The sequence below is a fragment of the Polypterus senegalus genome, chromosome 14, assembly GCF_016835505.1.
Source record: "Polypterus senegalus isolate Bchr_013 chromosome 14, ASM1683550v1, whole genome shotgun sequence".
NCBI classification, from domain to species: Eukaryota; Metazoa; Chordata; class Cladistia; order Polypteriformes; family Polypteridae; genus Polypterus; species Polypterus senegalus.
In genome coordinates this window covers 82,705,651-82,729,545 of record NC_053167.1, presented here as the reverse complement: position 1 = coordinate 82,729,545, position 23,895 = coordinate 82,705,651, and the positions used below count along the sequence as shown (strand labels likewise).

Here is a 23,895-nt window from a genome sequence, read left to right as displayed (position 1 = left end):
AAAACTTTTCAATCTTTATTGTATAACAGTTGATGTACAGAATAATTCATATCCCGTGTGACTTGTATGAAAAGGTATACAGATGGGAAGTAAGAACCAACATCTATTTTAAGATATTAAACAAACATAATGATGTAAAACAATTTATTTACAGAATATTTATATTACATTGAACTGTTTACAAACATGAATATGCACAGACAAATAGATGCATTTGTTGTTGAACACTTTAGTATGATGTATTGTCATGTTATAAGAAGGTTCTGATTCACAGCATTATTAATTCAATATTTAGTCACCTGCGTAAGTATAATTGTACATGCACTTTAGAATTACTGAGACAGCACAAGATAAGTGGAAAGTGTTGAACTAAATTAAGTAGATATCTGGTTAAAACACGGTCTGCAAAAATAAACCTAGTTCATAATATATAATAAATATAACAATATACAATAAATATATATGGTGCTGAACCAAATCATTAAAACCTAAATTATTATAATTCAGTTACTGGTTTAAAGGCCTTCAAAAAATGAATGCAGTAAATAGTGGACAAGAGATTATACATCGAGTGTTATTGGGTTTTACTTACAAAAGACACATCTACTGAGAGAAACCACACCTGGTAGTAGATGGTCAGGTCCAGGAGGAGACACAGGGCGCGTTGCTATAAATGACATGGAGTGAAATGTAAGCCTTTGGCCCAAAGTGCTCACATACTGTTAACACATCATAAAGCTATTAGCTGTTCTTACTAAACCAGAAAAGAATATTCTCAAGATTGCTTAATAGATTAATTCAGGGTTCTGGTGACCCAGAGTCTACTCCAGCAGCACCAGGGGCAAGGCAGGAGACCAGTCTATTGTAGGCCCTAACAATGATGATTAAATTTAAAGCAATAAATCTAACAACTGGGTGGCACACAATCTATAGCCTTGGAGCTCAGTATCTGGCTCTGCTGGTTTTCTTTAAGTATCTTAATCAAAGGTAAACCATTTTTGCCATTTTTATTATACCTTGTAAAATCTAATATTTAACCATGTGTTTTGGTTTTTTACTTTTGAACACATTTAGTTTTCTTTTGCTTAACGTTATGATGTGGAAATGTATACAAATGATGCACAGTTGGCTTCTTTGTACCAATTCCAGGTCTCTGTCAACAGACAATTTCAAAACATAAGGTGAAACTAAAACAAAGGCTTAGCTAGCATACAGTCTTTATCAAAACACCCTTGGTGTAGGAAAAGCAACAATAATAAATATCTTTGTAAATTTATTGATGGAAAAGAGTGGTTTGTATTTCTGATTGATATAACATACCAAGCAGGGGAAAAAAAAATTAAAGATTAATCTCTGATTAAGAATAATGGCAAGACTGCACTTATCAATGCCTCTGCGAACATCAAGCAAACAAATTCTATTAAGTTATAACAATCAGGCTGTTTATAGTAAGTTGACATTTAGTGTTTTATGGTATGCATTCAAGATATTAATGATTATATTGTAATTTTATACAGTTTATAAAAATAAAGAATTATTGTTTCATGCAAGTGTGGACTAGTTTACACACTAAACAGGAACGGATACGGCACAAAAGAATGATTTCTTATATCCGATACCGTATAACTGAAAACTCTACCAAAGTCATCTAAGGAAATACACCACACTTGGTTTGAATCTGGAGTCTTTTTTACCAAACATGATGGTTACTAATGACCTACAGTAAACAAATCTGTAAATTTAGCCAGCCAATCAGCATTTCAGTACTCTTGTAGTAGATCAAACTTTTGTACTTTCAGATGAACTAAAAATAAAAAAAAATCGATTACCAACAGATGCATTAATACGATTATTTGTAAAGATATTTGCTGCTGTTTGCCAATTTTTGGTTCCATTGTGGACTCATCATTCAAACAATGTCCTTTATTGATAATGCAGACATATAATTGCCATGAGTGTTTTTTAATTGAAAAGATAGACTTTGAATATTTCAAAGAAACTTGAACCAGCAGCTAATGTACCTCACTTGACCAGATCCTTAATCAAGCTTATAAATGTGGTATCAATGCTGACATGTGAAGAATCTTTAACAAAAATAAATATTGCAAGTATAATGACATACGAATTCAGGACAATTTCCATTTTGCATAATTGTTTCAACAAAAAGCATTTTGAAAGTGTTTAAAGTATTTTTAGGTGAAATTAACTGAAATTGAAGGATTGACAATAGAAAGAATAACGTGATTTCATAGCACATTGTACAGTAGAACATCTGTTAGTCAATTTGGAAGGTGTCTGATAAATGATTATTTTTTATATTACTAGTACTGATTAGAACTCTAAATTCAAAATTTTGAAATAGTTTGTTATTGTTTCAAAAAATGAAACCTGTTTTTAAGAGATTTTTCTCAAAGTGTCTAATACAGCAAATTGCAATGGAGCTACATTTTTAGACTGTTTACATTACTATAATTCACAGGCTTAAGAGCAAATCTGTATTTTGCTTTGGTCATGGTGCTAGATTGTATCTTAGTATAATGTAAATATATATTTTAAAAGAATAATTTAACAAGCTTTCTTATTTAAAATTAAAGTTTAGCTTGTAAAGCCTTTTAAAAAAGGTAATGTGCACCTTCCTATGGAGACTCTTGCAAAACAAATAAAGCAAAACTAGAGGAATATCAGTTTAATTTCTCTTTGCTATGATGTTCTTTGCTTATTATATTCAATCAGTGAAAGCAAAATTAACAACTCTGTATATATAATATTTCTTTTTACACCATTGCATATGTTGAATCCAGTACATATAGTCCAGAGATATGTTTAAGCATAAAAACAATTAATGAGCGGTATCTGAACAAATTTAGATTTCAAATAAAATCTTAAAGGATTATTGCGGAAGAAAAGAAGTTGCACATTTCAGGATGTTGGCAAATACATTTTGGTAAGCAAGTGAAACAATTTCCGTAAACAGCTGTCATTTAAAAGCAAGAAAATGTGGTAAATCTTGTTCATTGAGACCATCATTTAAATACCTAAATGGCCAAAGTGCAAAAATCTGTATTTTCTTACACCAAATGCTTCTCAGGGCCTGATAGTTTCAAGCTTTATAAATTATTATACATTTCTACATGAAGAGTTTAAATTCCACAAAAGTGAAAGCATTATTGTTCAAACAATGTTTTAGAACTGTAAACATTTTTGATGCTCCTTCAGGAGTTACTTAATGATCCATTTTAATTCACTTCAACAGGTTCAATGGATAAAATGTCTTTCCTACATTGGTAATGCATCATCTGACAGCAGAGTGCACAATGCTTCATGAGCACACCATAACGCCAAACAGCCAGTGATGCTTACCCATTAGTCTCCTGCAAGCAGTCAACTGTTACAGTACTCAAGTTGGATATCCAAGCAAACAGGTCAACGTATTAAAAGAACAAAATATTGTGCACGCCGGGTAAACGCCATAATGCACTTGCACCCTCCAAAGATTGATGAATTTGTCTTCAGTTTCATCTTGTGCAAGCATTTCAATGCAGGTGATGAACTCCAGTGAGTACAAAATTTCAAAACTCTCCCAACAATGAATATGTCTTGCACTGCAGGGATCATTTACACGTGTGTGTATATATAAGTGCAACTTAGGTTGGCATCATTAGCAGCTCTTGTATTTTGTGATTTTTGTCTTTATGGAGAGAGAAAAAAAATGCATTCAGGCACAAAGGTTACCATATATGAGATTCACAATGAGTCATTTTGATAACTCCTACTCCTCCTCCAAGCCGGCGATAGTTCATCCCGCCATACAGCCTAAGAATAATTAATAAAACAGTATTAATATTGCACAACTCATCATGTCAGCTTGCCACTTATTTCCTTGAACACCACTAGCTTATCAGATATTTATTGTAAACTTTTGTGAAAAAAGCGGGTGTTTCATGATTTAGTAATAGCAGAGCACATTAGTTTAACACTCCTCGTCTTCAGCAGAAAGAAAAATGTAAAATATTTAGACAATCTGAAAAACAATTTATCAAAATGCAAGATACAATTTATTCACAAAACATACTTCAACCTGTTCGCCATCATGTTCAACACATATACCATATATGGCACAAATTGTCCATAAAAATTGTATAAGTATATACATAGCAGTACCGTTAGTGTTAAGATAATTTTGACTCACCCTGTAATTTGCCCATGTAATGCTCCTTCTCAAGTATAAGGAAAATATATCGCCTAATTTTGACAAAAATTGGATATTGTTGTCCATGTTATAGAGCTTTGTGCTTTCTGCTCTTAATTGGTTGTTATGTAAAAGCCTAATACATTATTAGCTTGCTGAAAGAGAAAGACTTCCTATTGAAAGATTTGTCTCTCATGTTATATATTTAATTCCCACATCTCTCTCTCTCTCTCTCATAACCCTCTTCAAACATGTAGCCAACATGACAAGATACTATGATGAGAACCACAGGAATCTAACTCTCTACATAGAGTAGAATGCAGGAAATTAATTTTTAGTTGCTGCTAGAAACTAGGGCCTTTTGTACAAATACTTCCATTCTTATCAAAGTCAAGTATGAAGCTTTAAAATGTAGTTAAGCAAGCAGTACCAGTAGTTTGCATATGAAAGACTAAAATCCTATTGCATATATGTGAACTTTTCACAAGTTTCCATTTCCCTTAGCTCGACTCCTCTGTTTTTGACAACTTTAGACCTATTTCTAACCTGCTTTTCTTAAGTAAAATTCTAGAAAAGGCAGTCATTACACCACTAAATGATCACTTGAGTAAATATGCTATTCTTGATAAGTTTCAGTTGGGTTTTAGAACAAATCCCTGTATTGAAACTGAATTTGTTAAAGTAGTAAATGACTTGGGGGTATATGCAGACAGAGGCCATTTATCTGTTCTCATCCTCTAAGATCTGAGTGCTGAATTTGATACCATTGATCACAATGTTCTTAAAAATCGCCTTAATCATTGGTCTGAGTCTTACTTAACAGGCAGAAAATTCTTTGTAAGTTGTGGCAATTATACTTCAAAGACACATGATATTCTATATGGTCCTCCTCAAGGATCTATCCTGGGTCCATTGCTCTTTTCAATCTACATGCTTCCATTAGATCAGATTATCTCAAGGCATAATGTGAATTTCCACTTTCTGCGGATGACACACAACTGTATTTATCAATAGCACCTGATGACCCCGACTCTCTTGGTTCACTGACCCGATGTCTTACTTGTGTTTCTGAATGGATGAGTAGTAATTTTCTCAAACTAAATAAAGAGAAAATAGAAATCTCAGTTATTGGCAAAAATGGATATAATGAGGGTATTAGAAATAAACTTGATCCATTAGGCTTAAAAGTCAAGACAGACGGAAAGAATATTGGGATAATTACTGACTGACCTAAATTTTAAATCACATATTAATCAGATTGCCAGATTCCTTATAACTTTGCAAGGTGCTGAAAAATTAGTTCATACTTTTGTTTTTAGTCGACTGTAACGCACTCCTGTTAGGACTACCCAAAAAAGACATCAATCGATTGTAACGAGTGCAGAATGCAGCTGCCAGAATCTTAGCAAGGAAAAGAAAATCCGAGCACATCTCTCCAGTTTTGATGTCATTACACTGGATACCTGTGCCATTTAGAATGGACTTTAAAATAATGCTTATGATTTACAAAGCCTTAAATCATCTCTCTCCATCCTATATTTCAGAATGCCTTTCACCTTACACTCCAAATCGTAACCTTAGATCTTCAAATGAGTGTCTGCTTATAATTCCAAGAGCTATACTTAAAAGAAGTGGTGAGGCAGCCTTCTGCTCTTATGTACCAAAAATCTGGAATAGCTTACTGATAGAAATTTACCAGTCTAATACAGTGGAGGACTTTAGAAAACTGCTAAAAAAAACAATTATTTTAACATGGCTATCTCATAGCTACATTTTAGTGTAACCTTGATATATTGCATATGCATTGAATTGTTATTTTTATCACGGCTCCACAGTCCCTACTTTCTCTGTTGTTTTTTTTCCCATTTTTTTCTGTGGTGGTGATCTGTACCACCACCACCCGATTAGGGGCTGGGTGGTCTCATGGCATTGGAACCCCTGCAGATTTTTTTTAATTTTGCTTTTTCTGTCCTCTCAACCATCAGACCTTACTTTGTTCTTTGTTATTTAGTATTCCCTAATCTTATTTTTGTTTCATATAAACTTTTCTTTCTTCAACTGGCAAAGCACTTTAAGCTACATCATTTGTATGAAAAAGTGATATATATGTTGTTTAAACATTTTGAGAGGGTTTCTGGACTGTGATACTGTCTTGTATAAAATTTCTTGTGTATTCAGAAAGGTCGTGTGTGTCTGATTTGGTACCTGCTGTGTGCCTATTTCAGACAGTAGATGACAGTATTGTAGTACCTCCATGTGTTGGCATCAGGATCATATACTTCAATTGTCTTTAGGTATGTTGTCCCATCAAAACCTCCGACTGCCATCAACTGGCCATTTACTACAGCTAATCCAACCTATAGCACAAGTGAAATAAATATATTAATGTATGCATCATCAATTCATATGGTTTTTACAACTCATAAATAGAAAATTGTACTTGAAAGACTATTCCCTTCATAAACTGTGAATTAATTTTGTTATCAGAGATAGATGTTTAGAGATTTCCAAGCTACAGAACCCCTTATTACAAAGGTACAGGTAACCCTTTTAATGTGTCAAAATGCAGAGTTAGTTGAATTAGACTATTGTTGACTTCTTCAAGCAGAAGTACAGTATGTCAACTTCCAGTCAGACTCACCCCACTTCTTCTCGATGTCATAGCTACTACAGGAGACCACTGATTGGACCTAGGGTTGTATCTTTCTGCACTGCTGAGTTCTGTGGTGTCATCACGCCCTCCCACTGAATAGATCATGTCTTGATACACAGCACAACCAAGATGCTTGCGTCGCGTTCCCATAGGAGCAACCGTATGCCAGCGGTTCTCCTGTGGATTATAGCGCTCAACTGAAAAGAAAAGAAAAATGAGTGATAACATGGCATTATGGGTCATTTTCTGGTTCACAGTGATGGAAAGATGAAAACCTGATACACTGTAAGATGGAAAGTGCTGCCATTTTAATAGGTTTAAAAATGTATAGAACTTTGTGTGGCAAAATAATCTTAGCTGCCATAAAATTAATACAGTTCTTAGTATTACAAAGAAAACAAAACTTTTACAAACAATAGTAACTGTACAATGTACATTTGTCACTGGGTCTGAACAATTGCATTCATAGTGTTAATTCTGTGTTATCACGCATTCTTCTTGTGGCACAGGTTTAAAAAATGTTCTCTTAAAGACGTTATGTACATCTATTCACGCACATAAAATTGTTACTTTCCTTAGGGCTCTCCAAGAGAATGTGAAAACTCCAAACTGCGGCTAGTTTATGTTTTGAAAGTCTTCAGCATTCTACAATTAACCCATTATCTTGGTAGGTTGTACAAAAGATCTGAGATCTCACGTGTGAAGAAACATTTCTTAACATTGCTGGAAAACGAACTAGGATCTAGGACAGGTGTGTGTCGCCATGCTGCTCTTTCCTTCTATTCGTTTGCTGCATTGGTACTGTAGTGCAACTCATCATGAAATCAAGATAGAGATATGACAAAGGCAGCATAAAAAGTGAATTTTCAGTCAATTCGGATTCATGCATTCAAATAAAGGTCACATTCAAGTTACACATGTCTATCAGATTTAGTATTGCATTCAAAATTGGTCTAAACCCAATCTGAAAAGCTCAGATTCCATGTGTTTTATTTTTTGCTGTTCATATAATTCCAAAATTAATCATGTCACATATGCATGAAAAAAAAATGGAATTGAGCTGCAGTGTGAATATAGCCCAAAATTCACTTTTGTGTAAAATCTATCCTTAACCAGCTTCCATCTGTGCCTCGTGGTTGAAAAAGAAGAACTCATTAGGTAATAGCTGGTAGCCACTCTACTTTCATACTTAACACTTGTATCATCCATTCATTTTGCAACCTGCTTTTCTAGCTTATGGATATTGGGAGCTGCTACACATCAAAGCAAGACTGAGTGCAAGAAGGGCACTAAAGGCTGATTTATACTTCTGCGTCAAGCCTACACCATAGACTACATGGGCGATGGCATACTTAGGTCGTAGCATGACACGCACCTCCTCAAAAACAGGACTACCTTTCACCTAGCCACAAACCTTAGGCAGACCCCTAAGACTCGGACTCATCAGTCTGGTAACCTAGTATTTCCTGAAACATGATTCTATTTGTCTTCCGGTTTAAATGTTGCCGAATGTATGAAAAAGTGGAAAAATATGAAGGACATGTATGTTCACTTAAGGAAGAAAATGTGTAGTAAGAGGAGTGGTGATCCTGGAGTTTAAGAACTTCCTGCATTTTAATGGATTATTCACTTTTCTTGTGTGATACAAGCACTGCCAACTAGCAATTAGGCAATGTGCCTGTAGTGTGACACGAATTATAAACGGCCCCTGACGGCATGGCTTCCATGGACAGCTACCACACAGATTCGATGCAGAAGTATAATCTATCCTCTGAACTCTGGACAGGGTGCCCATTTATCACAAGGCACACTCTTACTGGGCCAGTAGAGGCATTACTTAACCCAATATATGCTACCAGTTAAAAGGTTTGGGGTCACCTGGAAGTTTTTATGTTTTTGATAGAAACTCTTTTTTTTAATCAGAATATAATTAAATTTCCATTTTGAAGTTAAAACTGAATTTTAGGAATGTCAGTACCTTGCAGCCCAAGTGAAGAGGATAACATGTTTTAGTGGTGCTAATGCAATTAGAAAGGTTTCTAAAATAACCAATCAGCATGTAAACATGACTAATTAAGGATAAGCTAATGGAGTTTACCATTAGGACACAGAAGGAATTGCTGTTAAAAAAGGAACTTTGCAGCCATATGTAAATAATAAATTAAAAATCTGCATTTTCAGCAGTAATAGCCATTAGAAACACTGGTAATGCCTTGGCTATATTTTGCAATTAGTTTAATGGTATCTTTATATAAAAAAAAAAAAATAAAAATAATTTCAAAAACATCAACATTTCTGGGTGACAACAAACTTGACCATTAGTGTCTGTCTGTCTGTGAGATATGCATTAAAGACCCAAGATGATACTGGGAGAACATGCAAGTTTCATATCAGTAGTTACCCAGGTTGTGTCACCTCTTGGCTTGCACAGGAAAAAAAAAATCAAATGCATTAATTCGCCTTCTTAGTTTAATCCACCACAATCCTCAAAACAGCCAATGTGTTGTTCTTCAGACTTCCTCTATATTTTTATTATGTACTTTTTAAACTATAGAGACCAAAACTTCACACGATATTTCAGATTAGTGTGTGTTCTGATGTATAACCCAACATCACATTAGCCTTTTTAAGATGTCTACATTGTATAAAGTAATAGAACTGTAATGAGCCCAAATGAACATCCCAGGCTTTCTCATAGATCATACTTTATATCTTTGTGTATATAGAATTACATTTAATACTTTTACTAACTATATGAAAAACAACCCATTCACTCACATCAAACTTCAATTGCTATCTGTCTGTCTGTTTTGAATTATATTCAGGTATAGTTTTAATAATTATAAAGACACTGGGGCTTACCCTATTCACACGTGTTTCTCTACCAACCAGCTTATGCTTTTATCTGTACATCTGCCTACATAAAGCAAACCATTATTTTCCAATTTATCAATTTTGGGGTTGGTAATTTATTGGAAGGTAACTAGAATGTATGCATATTAGATGGAGATAATTTAGTATTTTCTTTTTTGGATTTTTTAAGATTTCATTATCATTATTCAAATTTACCCTAGCTTTTCCAGGTGCTCTGGTAATTTGAAGTCATTATTTACTAATGAAAGTGCTAGAATGTGTGACACTGAAGCAGCAGCATCTTTTCAGTCTTCAGCTGGTTTGCCCTTGTGTAGATTCCACTCATCATTAATGGTCATTATTATACAATTAAAAGGTGGGAACTTCACAAGAAGAAAGAACAAATGAATAGGTAAGTGAAAAAAGATAATTAAGGTTTGGACGGTATGGCAAAATACAGTTCTTTCTAAACCTGTTATAAAATGTAAATCTCAGACTACTGCACATTTCCAAATGCTGAATAAAAGGGAAAAGGCTAACTAAACAATGAGATCGATTAGAGGTACAATAAGTCAATTACAGTGGAACCTCGGTTTACAAGTAACTTGGTTTACGAGTGTTTTGCAAGAGAAGCAACATTTTTTAATAAATTTTGACTTGATAAACGACCAATGTCTTGCAATATGAGTAGTATGGATACACTTTGTCTGCTGAGCGTCATGTGATCACAACTGAGCTGATGGTTCTTCTCTCGCGTGTGTGCATGTGTCTCTCTCTCTTACACCCCCCACCCCCAATACAGGGCAATTGTCTCCTATTCTCCGTCTGAGTGCCTCACTCATATGGTCAACATCCGTATGAGCGTATACTGTTTACTACAGCATTGCGACTGTGTGTGTGTGTGTATGTGTGTGTGTGCTGTGAAGTGCGAGTCCCCATCTTGTGCCACAAAACATGAAGCTGAGTCTCAGTACTTTAACACCAGCTTTATTCAGCTTGAAACCGCAACAGCGCTGTTATTGTAGCGGGACCTTTATAATGTTCCTTGTATCACCCATTGACGGCAGGCGCTTGTAGCATGTCTGCGATCTTTTTGGATGCGCTTATATGGTGAACTGCTACAGCGCTGGGAGACTGCGATTGCTTTGGGACACTCTTCCACGTGTCGTCCCGTTGGGTGGAATCCCACATGAGTTTAGAAACTCACTTACACCAGCTATGATTTTTTTTAAAGGTAAATTGCAGGTTACCTTTGTTGTTGGTTTTATGTATTTTTACTTTATATTTTGTATTAATCATTTTTATATGAATAATTTTGGGTTGTGGAACGAATCATCTGAGATTCCATTATTTCTTATGGGGAAATTCACTTTGATATACGAGAGCTTTGGATTGCGAGCACGTTTCCGGAACGAATTATGCTCGCAAACCGAGGTTACACTGTATTATGAAACTGGTAGGAAACAAAACCCTCTAACTATAAAGAGTCCCCAGAGCTGAACTTCTGTGTCATCAATCTAGGGTTTCAAACCAAAAAAAAAAATAGTTTAGCATCATTCACAAACTTACTTAGCTGTTAGTTATTTTTTACACTTCATTGATCCCAAGAGCCTTCACATTTAACATCACTTAAATGTAGTAACTTTCTTAAATCAGCATTTATGAAATATGACAGAAATATGGTATTTTCTGAGCTAAAGAAGTTCTGTGCATATTTTCTCACTGTGTTTTTAATCTTAACAGACTCTAATGGGACCTCATCAAAAGCTTTAAAATAAAAATAAAATAAAGATGAATTCTATATTTAGCGCTATGATCAAATATGTCTGCTGCTGCGTCATAAAATTTTTGAATATTTATAAAACACAACCTTTCCTCATATTCATTCCTGGTCATTAATATGAAAGCACTGGACATTGCATGTGTTAACTTTAATATTTGTTTTTATTAATTAACCCATGGTAAATAATAAGCTAAATGGGTAGGCCAAACGAATAACATTTTCTGTGTGCCACCTGTGCTCCTCTGTCTCATGCACAGCACACTTATAGCACCCAACTGTGTTTAATCAGGTATTCTATATACAGTACTAAAAAAAAAAAAGACATTCTCCCACTTTCAAAATGTTGTGCGTTTCACTGGCTATTTACACTTCTTAAAGTAGAAGCCTCTAAGGTTCAACAGACAACATTATTTCTATTGATAAAAAGGTCAAATTTATTAAGAATTGTTGATAACTTTGGAGTCCTGAATTCTGTTACATTAGAAAAACATTTTGGACTTGATCTTATTACTTGTCTGCTGGACCATATAGATGCACAGAACTAAAGACTATTTGAAAATATCTGTGAAAATGCTGCGCATGCATTTGTTAACAGACTACTAAATTCCTATGTTACTTATGTGGCTAAACGCATGGTGTTGGCTATATTGTGCATTAATGACAGTCTACCTGTATTTTTTAGTTCTGAAATACCTTACTGTATAGCAGTTTAAAACATCACCTCAGGTACATCTGTTGGTGGAGACTGAGGAGGCTGATGCATGGTCTTCATTCGTTTTGATAAGTTGTTAAATCCATTACGTCCATAGCTCTTTTACAACACTCTATAAACATTCTCAGAAATATTCCTTTAGGGAAATACTGTTCCTCTCAACATACCCTAAGACATTAGTCAGAACTACTAATACATAATTTATTTTCCTAGCATATGTAGGTTTTGAGATGTAAAAGACAAGTAGAGACTGCAGCACAGAAGGTACTGCAGTTTCAGCTTTATACATCAGAAAAAATTCACAAACTATTGAACTGTTTTAGAAAATGTATAAAATATGCTTCACTTTAGATATGCTTTAAATGTGTGAAATTAATATATACCATGATTGTGAAAAACTAACTTTGACTTGACAAATACCAAACTTATCCTTTAATGAACTTTTTCATTAGCTGTTTCTACATCTGCATCTTAACCAACACATTAAACATTTCAATTGAGATTATATTGCAAAAATGTATCCTGAAATCATACCTGTGTTGAGAGGTGAAGTCCCATCAGAACCTCCTACTGCATACAGGAATCCACCCAGTACTGCAACTGCTACTCCTAAACGTCTAGTACTCATGGAAGCAACACGTGTCCATTTATTCTCCTTTGGGTCATATCTTGACATAGTGAGACAAATATATTATACTAAATGAACTTAATAACACATGCAAGTGAACACAAAAGCAATGTAAACATTTCAGGCCCATTGTTTATATACTCTCACCTTTCTACAATGTTAAGACAGGATACCCCATCCTGTCCACCCACTGCATACAGATATCCTCCAAGGACCGCTACTCCAACACTGGTCCTGCAGGTGCTAGTAGGAGCAACATCACTACTCCACTGATTTGTCTTGGGGTCATATCTTAAAACAAAAATGAAAGTAAATTTCACTGTGAAGCATCTGCAATATAAAACAAATTACATATAAAAAGGGGGAAAAAAAAAATCACCGTTCTACACTGTTGAGGTATGAGGAGCCATCATGACCTCCAACTGCATACAAAAGGTCATCTAGAACACTGACTCCTACTCCACAGCGCCTCTTACTCATAGAAGCCACCATTCGCCACTCATTTGTTTGAGGGTCATAACGTTCAACACTAGATATTGCATCTCCACTGCACCAACCACCAACTGAAAGTAGTATAAAATAAACAAGGTTTTTTTAATGCCGAGAAAGTAATACAAGTTTTAACTTATTTTTCAAACCCAGAAAACTACTGACAATATTATATTTTATTTGGTTCGCTACACAGAGTAATTTGTTTTAGAAATACTGCAAACCTTTCTTGAATATATATATGCCACCCTCCAAAACGAATCACATGCATTTGACAGGATTAATAGAAAACAGGTCTGAGGCTAGTTGGATGAATGATGCATGTATTTACTTTAAAAGTGAATCATAAGGACAGGCAAGCACAGCCTATTCTAGCAGCACCAGGAGCAAAATCCCAGTCCATTACAGGGTATACTCACACATGTCAAGTTAGTGTCACCCATTAGCCTAACATCACAGCATGCAAATAAAACTGGTGCACACCAAGAAAAACATGTAGACACAGAGAGAAAGACACCATACAATCCCATTATTCAAAGATAGTGTTTTCAGCCTGTGATTCAGCAAAACTAAACTAGTGTACCACCATTAAATATTAAGGCATATGTAAAGTGTGCAATGTTATGAACTCATTCAATTTATTTTCGATTGTTAAGCTGCATGAAGAAAAAAAACCCTATGTGCAATTTCTCCCTGCTCTGAGAAAGTTATAACTTCTTTTTTTGCTTAAAATATAATTCCAACAAGTCTATAAAGATGCAGTATTCAAAATGCATTTAATTGCTGGAAAATGCACCAGAGATCTCTAAAACTGTTATTGGCTTCTAACTACTCTTTTTTAAACTGTACAGCCTCTAAATATGTTACCACAAGAAGTATGGAAAGAAAAGATGTCTAACAAATAAATAAATAAGTAAACAATTTATTGGTTTCCCATGTATTAAGTCTGCAAGAGACTAAGCTCTCACCAGCAAAAAGAACCTCTCCACATCGAATAGGCTTTCGTGGACGAGTTCTAGGTCCTTGCATCAGTGGACGTTCTTGAGGTAACAACAGGTAGTTTTTGGCTTCATCCACAAGGTCTCTGTTTAAAAAAAAAAAATATTAAGGCACTCTTAATAAATTAATACTTGAAATACGTGTTCTGCAAGACCAATACAGCTATAAATTAAAAACTAATTTTAATTTACCAGTCATTCAGACTAATTTTCAATATTAACATAAATATGCAAAAAAAGTCTTGTTATAAGAAATAAATTATCATAGGGTCTACATTAAAGCATTGCATAAATATCACCACTAAACTGTAGACAATAAAACACTGCAAACTATTTTAACTTAATATTGAGCACTCTATGAATGCAAAACAGCTCCCCTGAGGAAAAAAAAAAATACAACCATTAAGTTCAAGTACCATATTCTTTATTTTCTTCAGGAATGTCTCCAGGAATTAATGTAATCTTTAAAAGTATCCTTTCTGAGTCCTGTTATCTTTTCTTCTCCTGTCTTGCAACTGACATTTCAGGAAAGTACTATTTACCGTCCCTTCAAAATAATTTCTTAATTTAGACACAGCAGGTCATTAGCTGTACAGGAGACTTGACAGAGTTAGGGACTAACTCAGAATCCTCTCAAATGTCCGTGGGCCTGGGACAATAGCATATTAAACCCTAATGGTTTCCTGTTCCAGACCCGGGTTCGCTTCCTGGATCCTCCCTGCGTGGAGTTTGCATGTTCTCCCCGTGTCTGCGTGGGTTTCCTCCCACAGTCCAAAGACATGCAGGTTAGGTGGATTGGCGATTCTAAATTGGCCCTAGTGTGTGCTTAGTGTGTGGGTGTGTTTGTGTGTGTCCTGCGGTGGGTTGGCACCCTGCCCGGGATTGGTTCCTGCCTTGTGCCCTGTGTTCGCTGGGATTGGCTCCAGCAGACCCCCGTGACCCTGTGTTCGGATTCAGCGGGTTGGAAAATGGATGGATGGATGGATGGTTTCCTGTTCCCTTAGAAACTACTTTGAGTTCTGATGGGCTCATTTGGGTTTAGGTAAGTAATCTCCTTGTTACTCTTGCACAACAGAGAAACAGGATTTTGGACTGCTTTATAAAATACCCTCTTAGCTCTTCAAAATAAGTTCCAGAAGAATTATCCTCCTGCTGCATGTAGTGTAAAATGTGTATTGTGTTTGAAAGAGTGTGTGTTAAATTCTTAATCTTTTTGTCAGGATAGAGCAAAGTATTGGCACTTTAATTTTACAAAAGATTGCAAACTAATACTAACTTCTGTTCCATACTTGCTTACAGTTTACTTGCATCAGCTGGGGAAAGGCAAGTCTCAGTTTCTGCTATGAAGAGGAGACTTTGTCCAGTCTGTAGTTGTCCACAGCTGGCATTTCAAGGCCCAGGCAAGCCTCAATTTCTTATTTTGTCCTTTAAGGAATGGCTTTGTTACTACCACTCACCCTGTCAAACCTGCAACAAAGTCTCCTCTTCACAGCAGAAACTGAGACTGGCTTTTTTCAATGACTGTTAAGCTGTACTTGAAGCATGTGCAAGCAGGTGACCTTCAGAAACTTGGCTTCTGATTAGGTTGTGACTTTGGGTCTGCCAGATCTCTTCCCATCAATTTATTCCATTTTCCAATTGCCCATGACTTGTGTAGGACACCACAATCATGGACCCTTTTTTTTTTGGGCAGTTTCTCTATACAAAAGGCCTAGTCTTCTAAGGGTAATAATGCTCCATCTGATTTGCTGATTGCTGTTTTCTTGCTATACTTTCTATTCTTTTCTATTCTAACTTTCTATAGTGTAATATTGTCCAGGTAGTACTTCAGAGGGTGTAATAACACAGTCTGTTCCAGCTGTGCTTTAAGACAGACACAGGGTGTTTAAGTAATCAACAAAAGTTGAGACACCTGAGCAAATTGTTTGTTTCAACTTGCCAGCCTTAATTTACATTAAATGCTGCAGAACATCTGTAGATTGTGTGATTGTGTGATTGTGTGTGTGTGTGTGTGTGTGTGTGTGTGTGTGTGTGTGCAATGGTGCCAAAGAAAGTGAAATAAAGAGCTCCAAGACTTTTCTTAGGGCTGCAGGCAGGGTGGAGATTTAAGTAGAATATTTTGAGTTCAAGCAAAGAAAGAGTAAGAGGTGACATGACAGAACTGGTGAGAATTATAAAAAAAACTGATTTGGTGGATGGCATGAGTTTGTCAATAAAAACTTTGAGAGAGGGATGGTATCGGGTAAATGCTATATTTCATACAAACCAAAGTTTTTCTTACAAAGATAATCATAGCTATATGTAGGCAGGTAGTAATACTCTAGGGATCTTCAAATTGTGACTGTGAAACTTTGCTATGGACTAAATAGACTGTTCACTTTAAATAGCCTTACTATTCAAGGAGATACAACCTCTGAAATAAAGCCTGTTTTATCTAAGTTAAAAACAAATAATTATCAGTCATCCACTGTCTTCCATCAGTAAGACAGCTAGTCAATGGCAAAAAAATACAAGTATTTACCTTTAACACATACTTTCATCAACATATTAAATATATATACACAATGTACAATATATAAAGAGTCTACAACCCTTATTTAAACAAACTAAAGGTTGAAATCAAGGCAAATCCTGTCAGAATTTCTTTCACCTTTAATAACATCTGATTACTACAACTCTCTTCTCAACAGTCATAAAACAGCCTCAGAGTGTGGTCTTAGGCTGAACAGGACTATACTACTCTTCAATGTTATTACCTCCATAGTGCAAAACCCACTGTACATTCTTCATTCAAAGTCAATAAGCTTCTAACATTTTACATTGCTATTAACGGAGGTAAGGATACAAGAGTAGGCAGCAAGTGGGACCAATTTGTGTTTTCTGATAAATTAAAGTCCAATCATACTTTAGGAGACACTTCAGCACATACACTTTAATTGCTTTCTAATAAAAGTTTATTGTTCTAAAGATTTAGGCAAGTAGGATCTGATTTTATACCATCCATGTGTCAGTATATGAATATGAGACTACATTAAGTCTTACTGCACAGATAAGAAGCTGCAAGATATAAAATATGATATGGAATAAGGCATAATTTGTGAGACAGGAGAAAAATGTACAGCTTGAAGCTATGTCAAAACTATGGGTAACTGGCATTTGGTGGTGCACACAGTGCCATTTCAAAACAATAACAGTGTTCAATACCACTCCCTTGGGTGGTCAGATAATGAAATGTTTGTGGATTATGAATGATTAGCTGCTCTACCCATGTACTGTGGAATTGTCTACACTGGGTGGTGGGGGCGATAGTGTGGTGCCAAGGGCGCGTTAGTTTTATTGTCTAGCGGTATTCAGTAATGTTATTACAATAATTCAAAAGTGATTTGTTCCAAGTTCATTTAAAATTGCTACAAATCATGAAACTCTAAAATGACATCTGCCTCATTATTAAATAGATCTGAATAAACGTATACCAGCAGGAAACTAGAAGTTACTAATACATTTTACTCACTGAAACATAACATCCTCAGTTGTTTTCTTCCCTCAAAATACAGTAGAGACAAATGCTTTTTTTTTGTCCTGTTCTACTTCAGCCTTCCAGTTTGAACTGTGGTTCCTTTAATACTAACCATTGTTTACATGAAAATTTCACTCATTACATAAAAGACAGTACCAAACATCTGCAATAAAATGTCTTCCATTTTTGTTTTGTAGTCGTAAATCAGAAATGCAGAAAGCATATTTTCTAAATGATAATGTATTAGAGCTTCTGTTTTATGTTTGCTTTGCAACTGTAAGTCTCCAAATAAAACACTTTTTCTTTGTAATTTATAATTAAAACTTTGGCATCAAATTATCTTGCCACAATTGTGACAAAAATCACTGCTTTCAAAAATACTAAACCTATCCTTTAAATTACTGAAACTTTTCACAAGTAATATGTTTAAAGATAAAAACTTTACCTGCATTCTTCATCACTTTTAATAAGGGGATCTGATCCAACTGTTCCAACTAAAAATTTAGGACTAAGAAGTGGTAATCGAACATGTTGTAATACCTGTTAAGAACACAGTCAACAAATTTACAAGAGGGTTAATTAATTTTAAAATTAGCTCAAAGATTTGGCTCTATAGTGTATACTAATTTATTAAATTTTTACTGGTAAATTAAAAAATGTAAACTCAAAGTAAATTAGACTTACAAATAAAAACTACATTCTTATTCACATTGTTTAAAATAGATTTCCAAATGTTAACTGCTTTTGGAAAATTAAGAATTTGAACTATAAAATGACAAAATATTCTTCATTCATGCTGAGCTTTCATATTTTCATTAATTCTGAAATTATTAACTGCATCTCTTAAATGCCTATAATTAAGAAACAAAATATAGTGAATTAGGTAAAAATAAAAGTAGGTACCGAAAATCTTTTACTAGGTCAACATTATTTTTAAAGTTTATATTGTGACAGCAAGATCACTTGTGTTGTTTCCTAACAGCTCCAGAATTCATTATTCAAAACCCAGCCCAAAAACTGTTTCCATGTTCTCTGTGTGTCCATTTATGTCTCTGTTTGATGTGTTTTTCCCTGGTTACTCCTCATGTCCTTCAAAGTCCCACATGTCTACCTTGTGTACATTACATGAAGAGCAGGTGGATTTATACAATAGAAGTCCATTTATACCAGAATCTACTCAAGCTCTTCATTTTAAATGAAACAACCTACAAACACCATACATTTAAGTTTCTCATTAGGGTTAAAAAATGTCTCTAACCTGGGGTAGTTGTGGCCTCCTTTCTTGAATGCTGTATTTCACCCAAGCCATCACTGCATTAAAAACCTGTTCCTCACTTCGAACATTCAACTCGTCACTAGATATTATGTCAATCAACTGGTTTGCTGGCAGCAACATAAATTCTTCACTTTCCATTACCTGAAGAAAAAAAAAACATGGATTACTATATTAAACAGGCACACAAGAAAGAGGGTGTGAAAAAAGTCTGCAATATCTGGGGGCATCATTAGAAGAATTTGTATTATTTTTCACTTTTCAACAGTTCATTATGTGTTACTTAAAGCTTATCTTCCAATATAATAATTATTCAAAGGCTTCAAATACTTATCCAGCAGAAAAGAAATTAAGTTACTACTTTGCTGAAAAGGAAACAAATAAATAAGAAAAATGTAAAACTTACTCAAATATACCACTTTGGAAGGAAAATTCTCATTCATAACTTTAGATTTTATGATATTATAACTGCAATTTACTTTTAATATACAGTATATACTTTGTGATCAATTAAACAAGCACTAGAACAGTATTTTATTTTATTTAAGCTGATTACCATGCAATATGCAGTGCTTCACTTACAGCAAATGAAAGCTAGAGTTACAATCACACAGGTGTCCTTTATGGACTGTTCCCACTTAAAACCAAAAATACTGAAGGTTATGTTCCCAAATATAGAAAGTATTGCTGACAGTTATTTCTAGTCAAGGGGAGGGTATGATACCAGTTTATCAAAGCAATGGGAAAAGAATCCCCTTAAGATTAGCAGATGCAGTAACTAGATACTTCAAGAGAGCTTTTATTAGTGGTATTATCTATCTATATAGTGAATGAAACAAAAACAAAGGCACTGTGGAAATTGAAATTGCAGTCAACTTAAAAAATAACAATAACATTTGTATATTATTTAATTCCAAAATTAAATGACTATCTGCTGAGAAACAGATCTCAGAAATGCTTGAAATGCATTTACTATTTAATATAAGTATAATATATAAGCAAATTCAACTGATTTTCGCCCTGAATTAACAGCTTACTAAATTATTAATAAACTATATTAGGTTTTTACTTATTTGACATTTATGTGAAGAATTAAAATTTGATTTTGAAGATAAAAAACTTCTTGGGGAATTTTCTTAATGTACTTTTAGTGCTGCATTTTCAGGGATTCTACATCTGGTCTAAGCAGGGTTAAAATATGGATATATGGGCATTTTCTAACTTTTAACATCTATGATTTTGGTATAATTCAAATTATATTATTTAATATTTATATGTAGTTGCTTAGCAGATGTACTACTTAACTAATGTAATACTAATACATTCATTTTAGACATCTTCCTCTGTAACAATCAGTCACAATATTAAAAATGTACATATATTGACAGAAATTAACCACACTGGTAGTTAGCAAATATATTTATTCACTTCATGATATATAAAGGTGTATGTATTGTATGTTGATTTATATGGGTGGAATTGTGTTTCATCATGGCTTGGCTTAGTGCATATTTTGCCTTTTATTACCATGTGTGCAAACAATATTCCACAAAAACTGCATAATGCTGATTGGTACTGCAAGCTTGCAATGTACAATGTTCATTCAGGAAGACAACGGCACTGGCTTTTAAGAAAAATGTAAGGCACTGCTTTGTTATATAGTGAAATCAGTTTATTTCAGATTTAATATATAGTGTACACAGTAAAATCAAGTTCCTATTTGCCTACAAGCAGAGCTTGAAGTGGAAAGAAAATTACTGACAGTACTCTGTTTATTCATTGCCTTGTTCCTCCTCCCAATTCGTTACTACATGATGGGGCTGGGGGGCTTCCCCTGAGAGGTCAGAGCGCATGCATATTAGCACATAGTACTGAACTGAGGTGTCCTCTTGAATTTACAATCACCGCAATACACTTTACGTTCGATGGAAGGTTGGGGTTTGGGGGGTACAATGCTGCCACGTTCCTTGTCTGGCAGTCGAATCTCACTGCACAGATTATGTACTGTAAAATATACCTGGAGAACCAGAAGGATAGGCTCCGGCTGCTCCGTGCCCTGCCCAGAGTAAAGTGTGATAGGAAAACGGATGGTGAATGATATTTTAACTTCACAAACAAGTTGCATTAGCCTGGGGATCAGTTCCATTACAATAATGACCAGCTTCAGGAAACCTTTTAAAAAAGAGACACACCTGCCAAAGTCAAAAAAGAATTCCAACTAGTGTGGTCACAATGAGTGATCATAATAGAGCAATTGTAAAGAACAAGAAACCATGGGCACTCGGAGTCTGCAAGCACCAGAGCAGCGCAGTGCTACAAATATACCTGCATTCTTCCCATTCAAACTTTGTTTTATGTGATGCACTGATCAGACTGCCTTCCATCAGGTACAGGACACTTCTGCTAAACTAACTATGCACGGGAGTCTTGAACACCACCTGCCATGAATAAGTGCCTGAGATCATCATTGTGAGGAGTACAAGATTTAAATAAATAAATGCATTTAAAAAACACAAAAAAATAACAGCTGCAGTTTAGCACTTTGAAGAAATGTCTCAAAATGTTTGGAGGCAATTGATGATTTTTATTTACATTGTTCAGCTAATTGGTGATTGAAGATATCATCAACTATTGGCTCAGCGCTAATCCCTGTGGAAAATAGTAACAATTACTATATTTCTAACTTGCCTCCTAATTTTAGTAACTTTGGTAACTAAGGCATTTAACCTTTGAATACAAATCAGAAAACTTCTTGTATTGCTAGCCTGCAGAATATGAAAACATACCAGTCTTTTCATCTTGGTACCATTCTCATTTTACTAAGCTTAAGATTTGCTTTACTAAAATTATTTACTTACTGAACAACTACGCCGTCACAAAATGAGTTACTGATTGTGAATGAATTGGAAACTTTAGAATTAATAGTTGAAGATCTAAGCCACTAGGGCTTTAGGACCTAAACTTATTTTTCCTACAACTCTTTTAAAAATAGGGTTTGCATTTCTGACTATTTTTGGTAGAGATAACAAGTTCATTTTTAGTTGCATTCACATATAACACGATAAACACATTGCGATTGCCATGTCTGTCTATCCTATACACACTTGGCACACTTATTCTTCAAAGAAATTTGTTTTGAAAGTGGGACATCCTAAATACAGCATATATTTTATGAAAGTTTAAAAGCACTAACAACTTTGAAAGCTCTTAAAGAAACAATATCAATTACAAATAAGTTTACTGCTTCCCCTGATTGGGGTTACCTCAACTTGTATACTTTTCTCTTTTATTCATCTGACAACAAAACAGATCCTCCCCATTACAAGTTAGTTCAACACCGGGAGAGATGTACACTCGTTGACACCAGCTCACTTCCCCTGCTACATGAAATAAGTTAACCACAAAAGTAAAAAAGATTTGCTTGTCAAGAAAGGAATGTAAGAAAAAAGGCATCATATAACTGTCCCTCTGAAGCACAGAGTGAACAAATATGTACTTAGTGTTTATAATACACTAAAAATAATCTCACAGCTATATCATGTTTATGTCATAATGTTTCACTATTTCTCAGACACTCATTTTTTGGCAAACTTCCAGATCTCCTAAAACAGCCAACAATTTCACCTTGAGACTTCAACAGATTTGAACTCTCCATTATGTATTTCTTTCACATTATGTGACTTCTAGTTGTGGGATATATGAGATTTGCCAACTACTGTTTGTCATCTCGTCTCGTCATCTCAGACCATGTTAATTTAAAAGACTGAATATCACTGCTCATGTCACATTTACAGACTCCACGTTGGCTTTCTATGCATTGTACTTCCTGATTAGCATTTACTGTTTGTCAGCTCTCATGCACACATTTCCAGCCCTATAACTAAAGGCAAAAATCATACCCATTTGATTTTATCGGAGCGAGTCTCTGGATGTGTCACATTCCATGACTGGCTTCATGAGAGCACGCCACTAACTCAATGAGATTATGTAAATTAAGCCTACGAAACTGAAATTTGCTGTAAAAGTCATATAATGTTACATAGTCGTAAGAAATCTGAAGTACAATTAGTCACAAGCCCTCTGCAACTAACAACAAACAACAGGACATCAATCAATGTCATTTTTATATCACTTCAATTGGAATCTATTATCCATGAAAGCTATTGAGCCACCACAAACCTGATTAGAATAAATTTCTGACTACATAACAAATTGTGGTTAAAAAGTGTGCATTTAATGCAGCCTGCTAACATGTGTAAGTACAATTATATCATCATGGTTATATTTTATTATGACCCATTGTTACAAAAATATTTAATAGGAATTTGATAACTGACTGAACTGATGAAGTAACTAATGTTTTAACGTTCAAACAAGCTAACTGTGTCTCTGAATGATACAACATGCATATATTTTCTAACTTGTTTAGTATTTTGGATATCCCACTTACAAAACATGCTGTCAAGATTTTACCGCAAAATAGTCAAGTTATGCAACTTATCATATTTATTTTTATTGTACAAAATGCACTAATCTCATGATCTGCTAAAATACAGAAAATTTCAAAAGTTTTAATTTTACCATTATTTGTGGTACTAAAAAATATAAACTAAATTAAAAAATGATGCAAGTAGAAAGCATATATAACGAGAGTGACGTAGAGCTTAATACAACAAAAACCTGTATTTATCTAAATCTTTAATGTAGTTCTTTAAAAGGTTACATTAGTAAAATGTTCCTTATTTAAATTTTAAAAAGTAGACCTTACTTTTATAAAGAAGAAATTGCGAATATTCTATT

At 34.6% G+C, this 23,895-nt stretch overlaps 1 protein-coding gene across 2 annotated transcripts in view; it reads right to left on the bottom strand.

Annotated features, from left to right (window-relative positions):
* Positions 1-129: 129 nt before the first annotated feature.
* The window catches only part of klhl20 (kelch-like family member 20), a 40,366-nt gene continuing 16,600 nt past the window's right edge, over positions 130-23,895 (bottom strand). For both annotated transcript variants that reach the window (XM_039735630.1, XM_039735629.1), the window contains 9 exons: positions 19,081-19,239; positions 18,268-18,362; positions 14,276-14,391; positions 13,198-13,381; positions 12,966-13,109; positions 12,725-12,858; positions 6,831-7,039; positions 6,440-6,546; positions 130-3,813 (listed from right to left, as the gene is read on the bottom strand). In XM_039735630.1, coding sequence (XP_039591564.1) covers positions 3,729-3,813; positions 6,440-6,546; positions 6,831-7,039; positions 12,725-12,858; positions 12,966-13,109; positions 13,198-13,381; positions 14,276-14,391; positions 18,268-18,362; positions 19,081-19,239 — 1,233 coding nt within the window. In that variant the 3' untranslated portion in view covers positions 130-3,728. The remainder of the gene's footprint in view (positions 3,814-6,439; positions 6,547-6,830; positions 7,040-12,724; positions 12,859-12,965; positions 13,110-13,197; positions 13,382-14,275; positions 14,392-18,267; positions 18,363-19,080; positions 19,240-23,895) is intronic.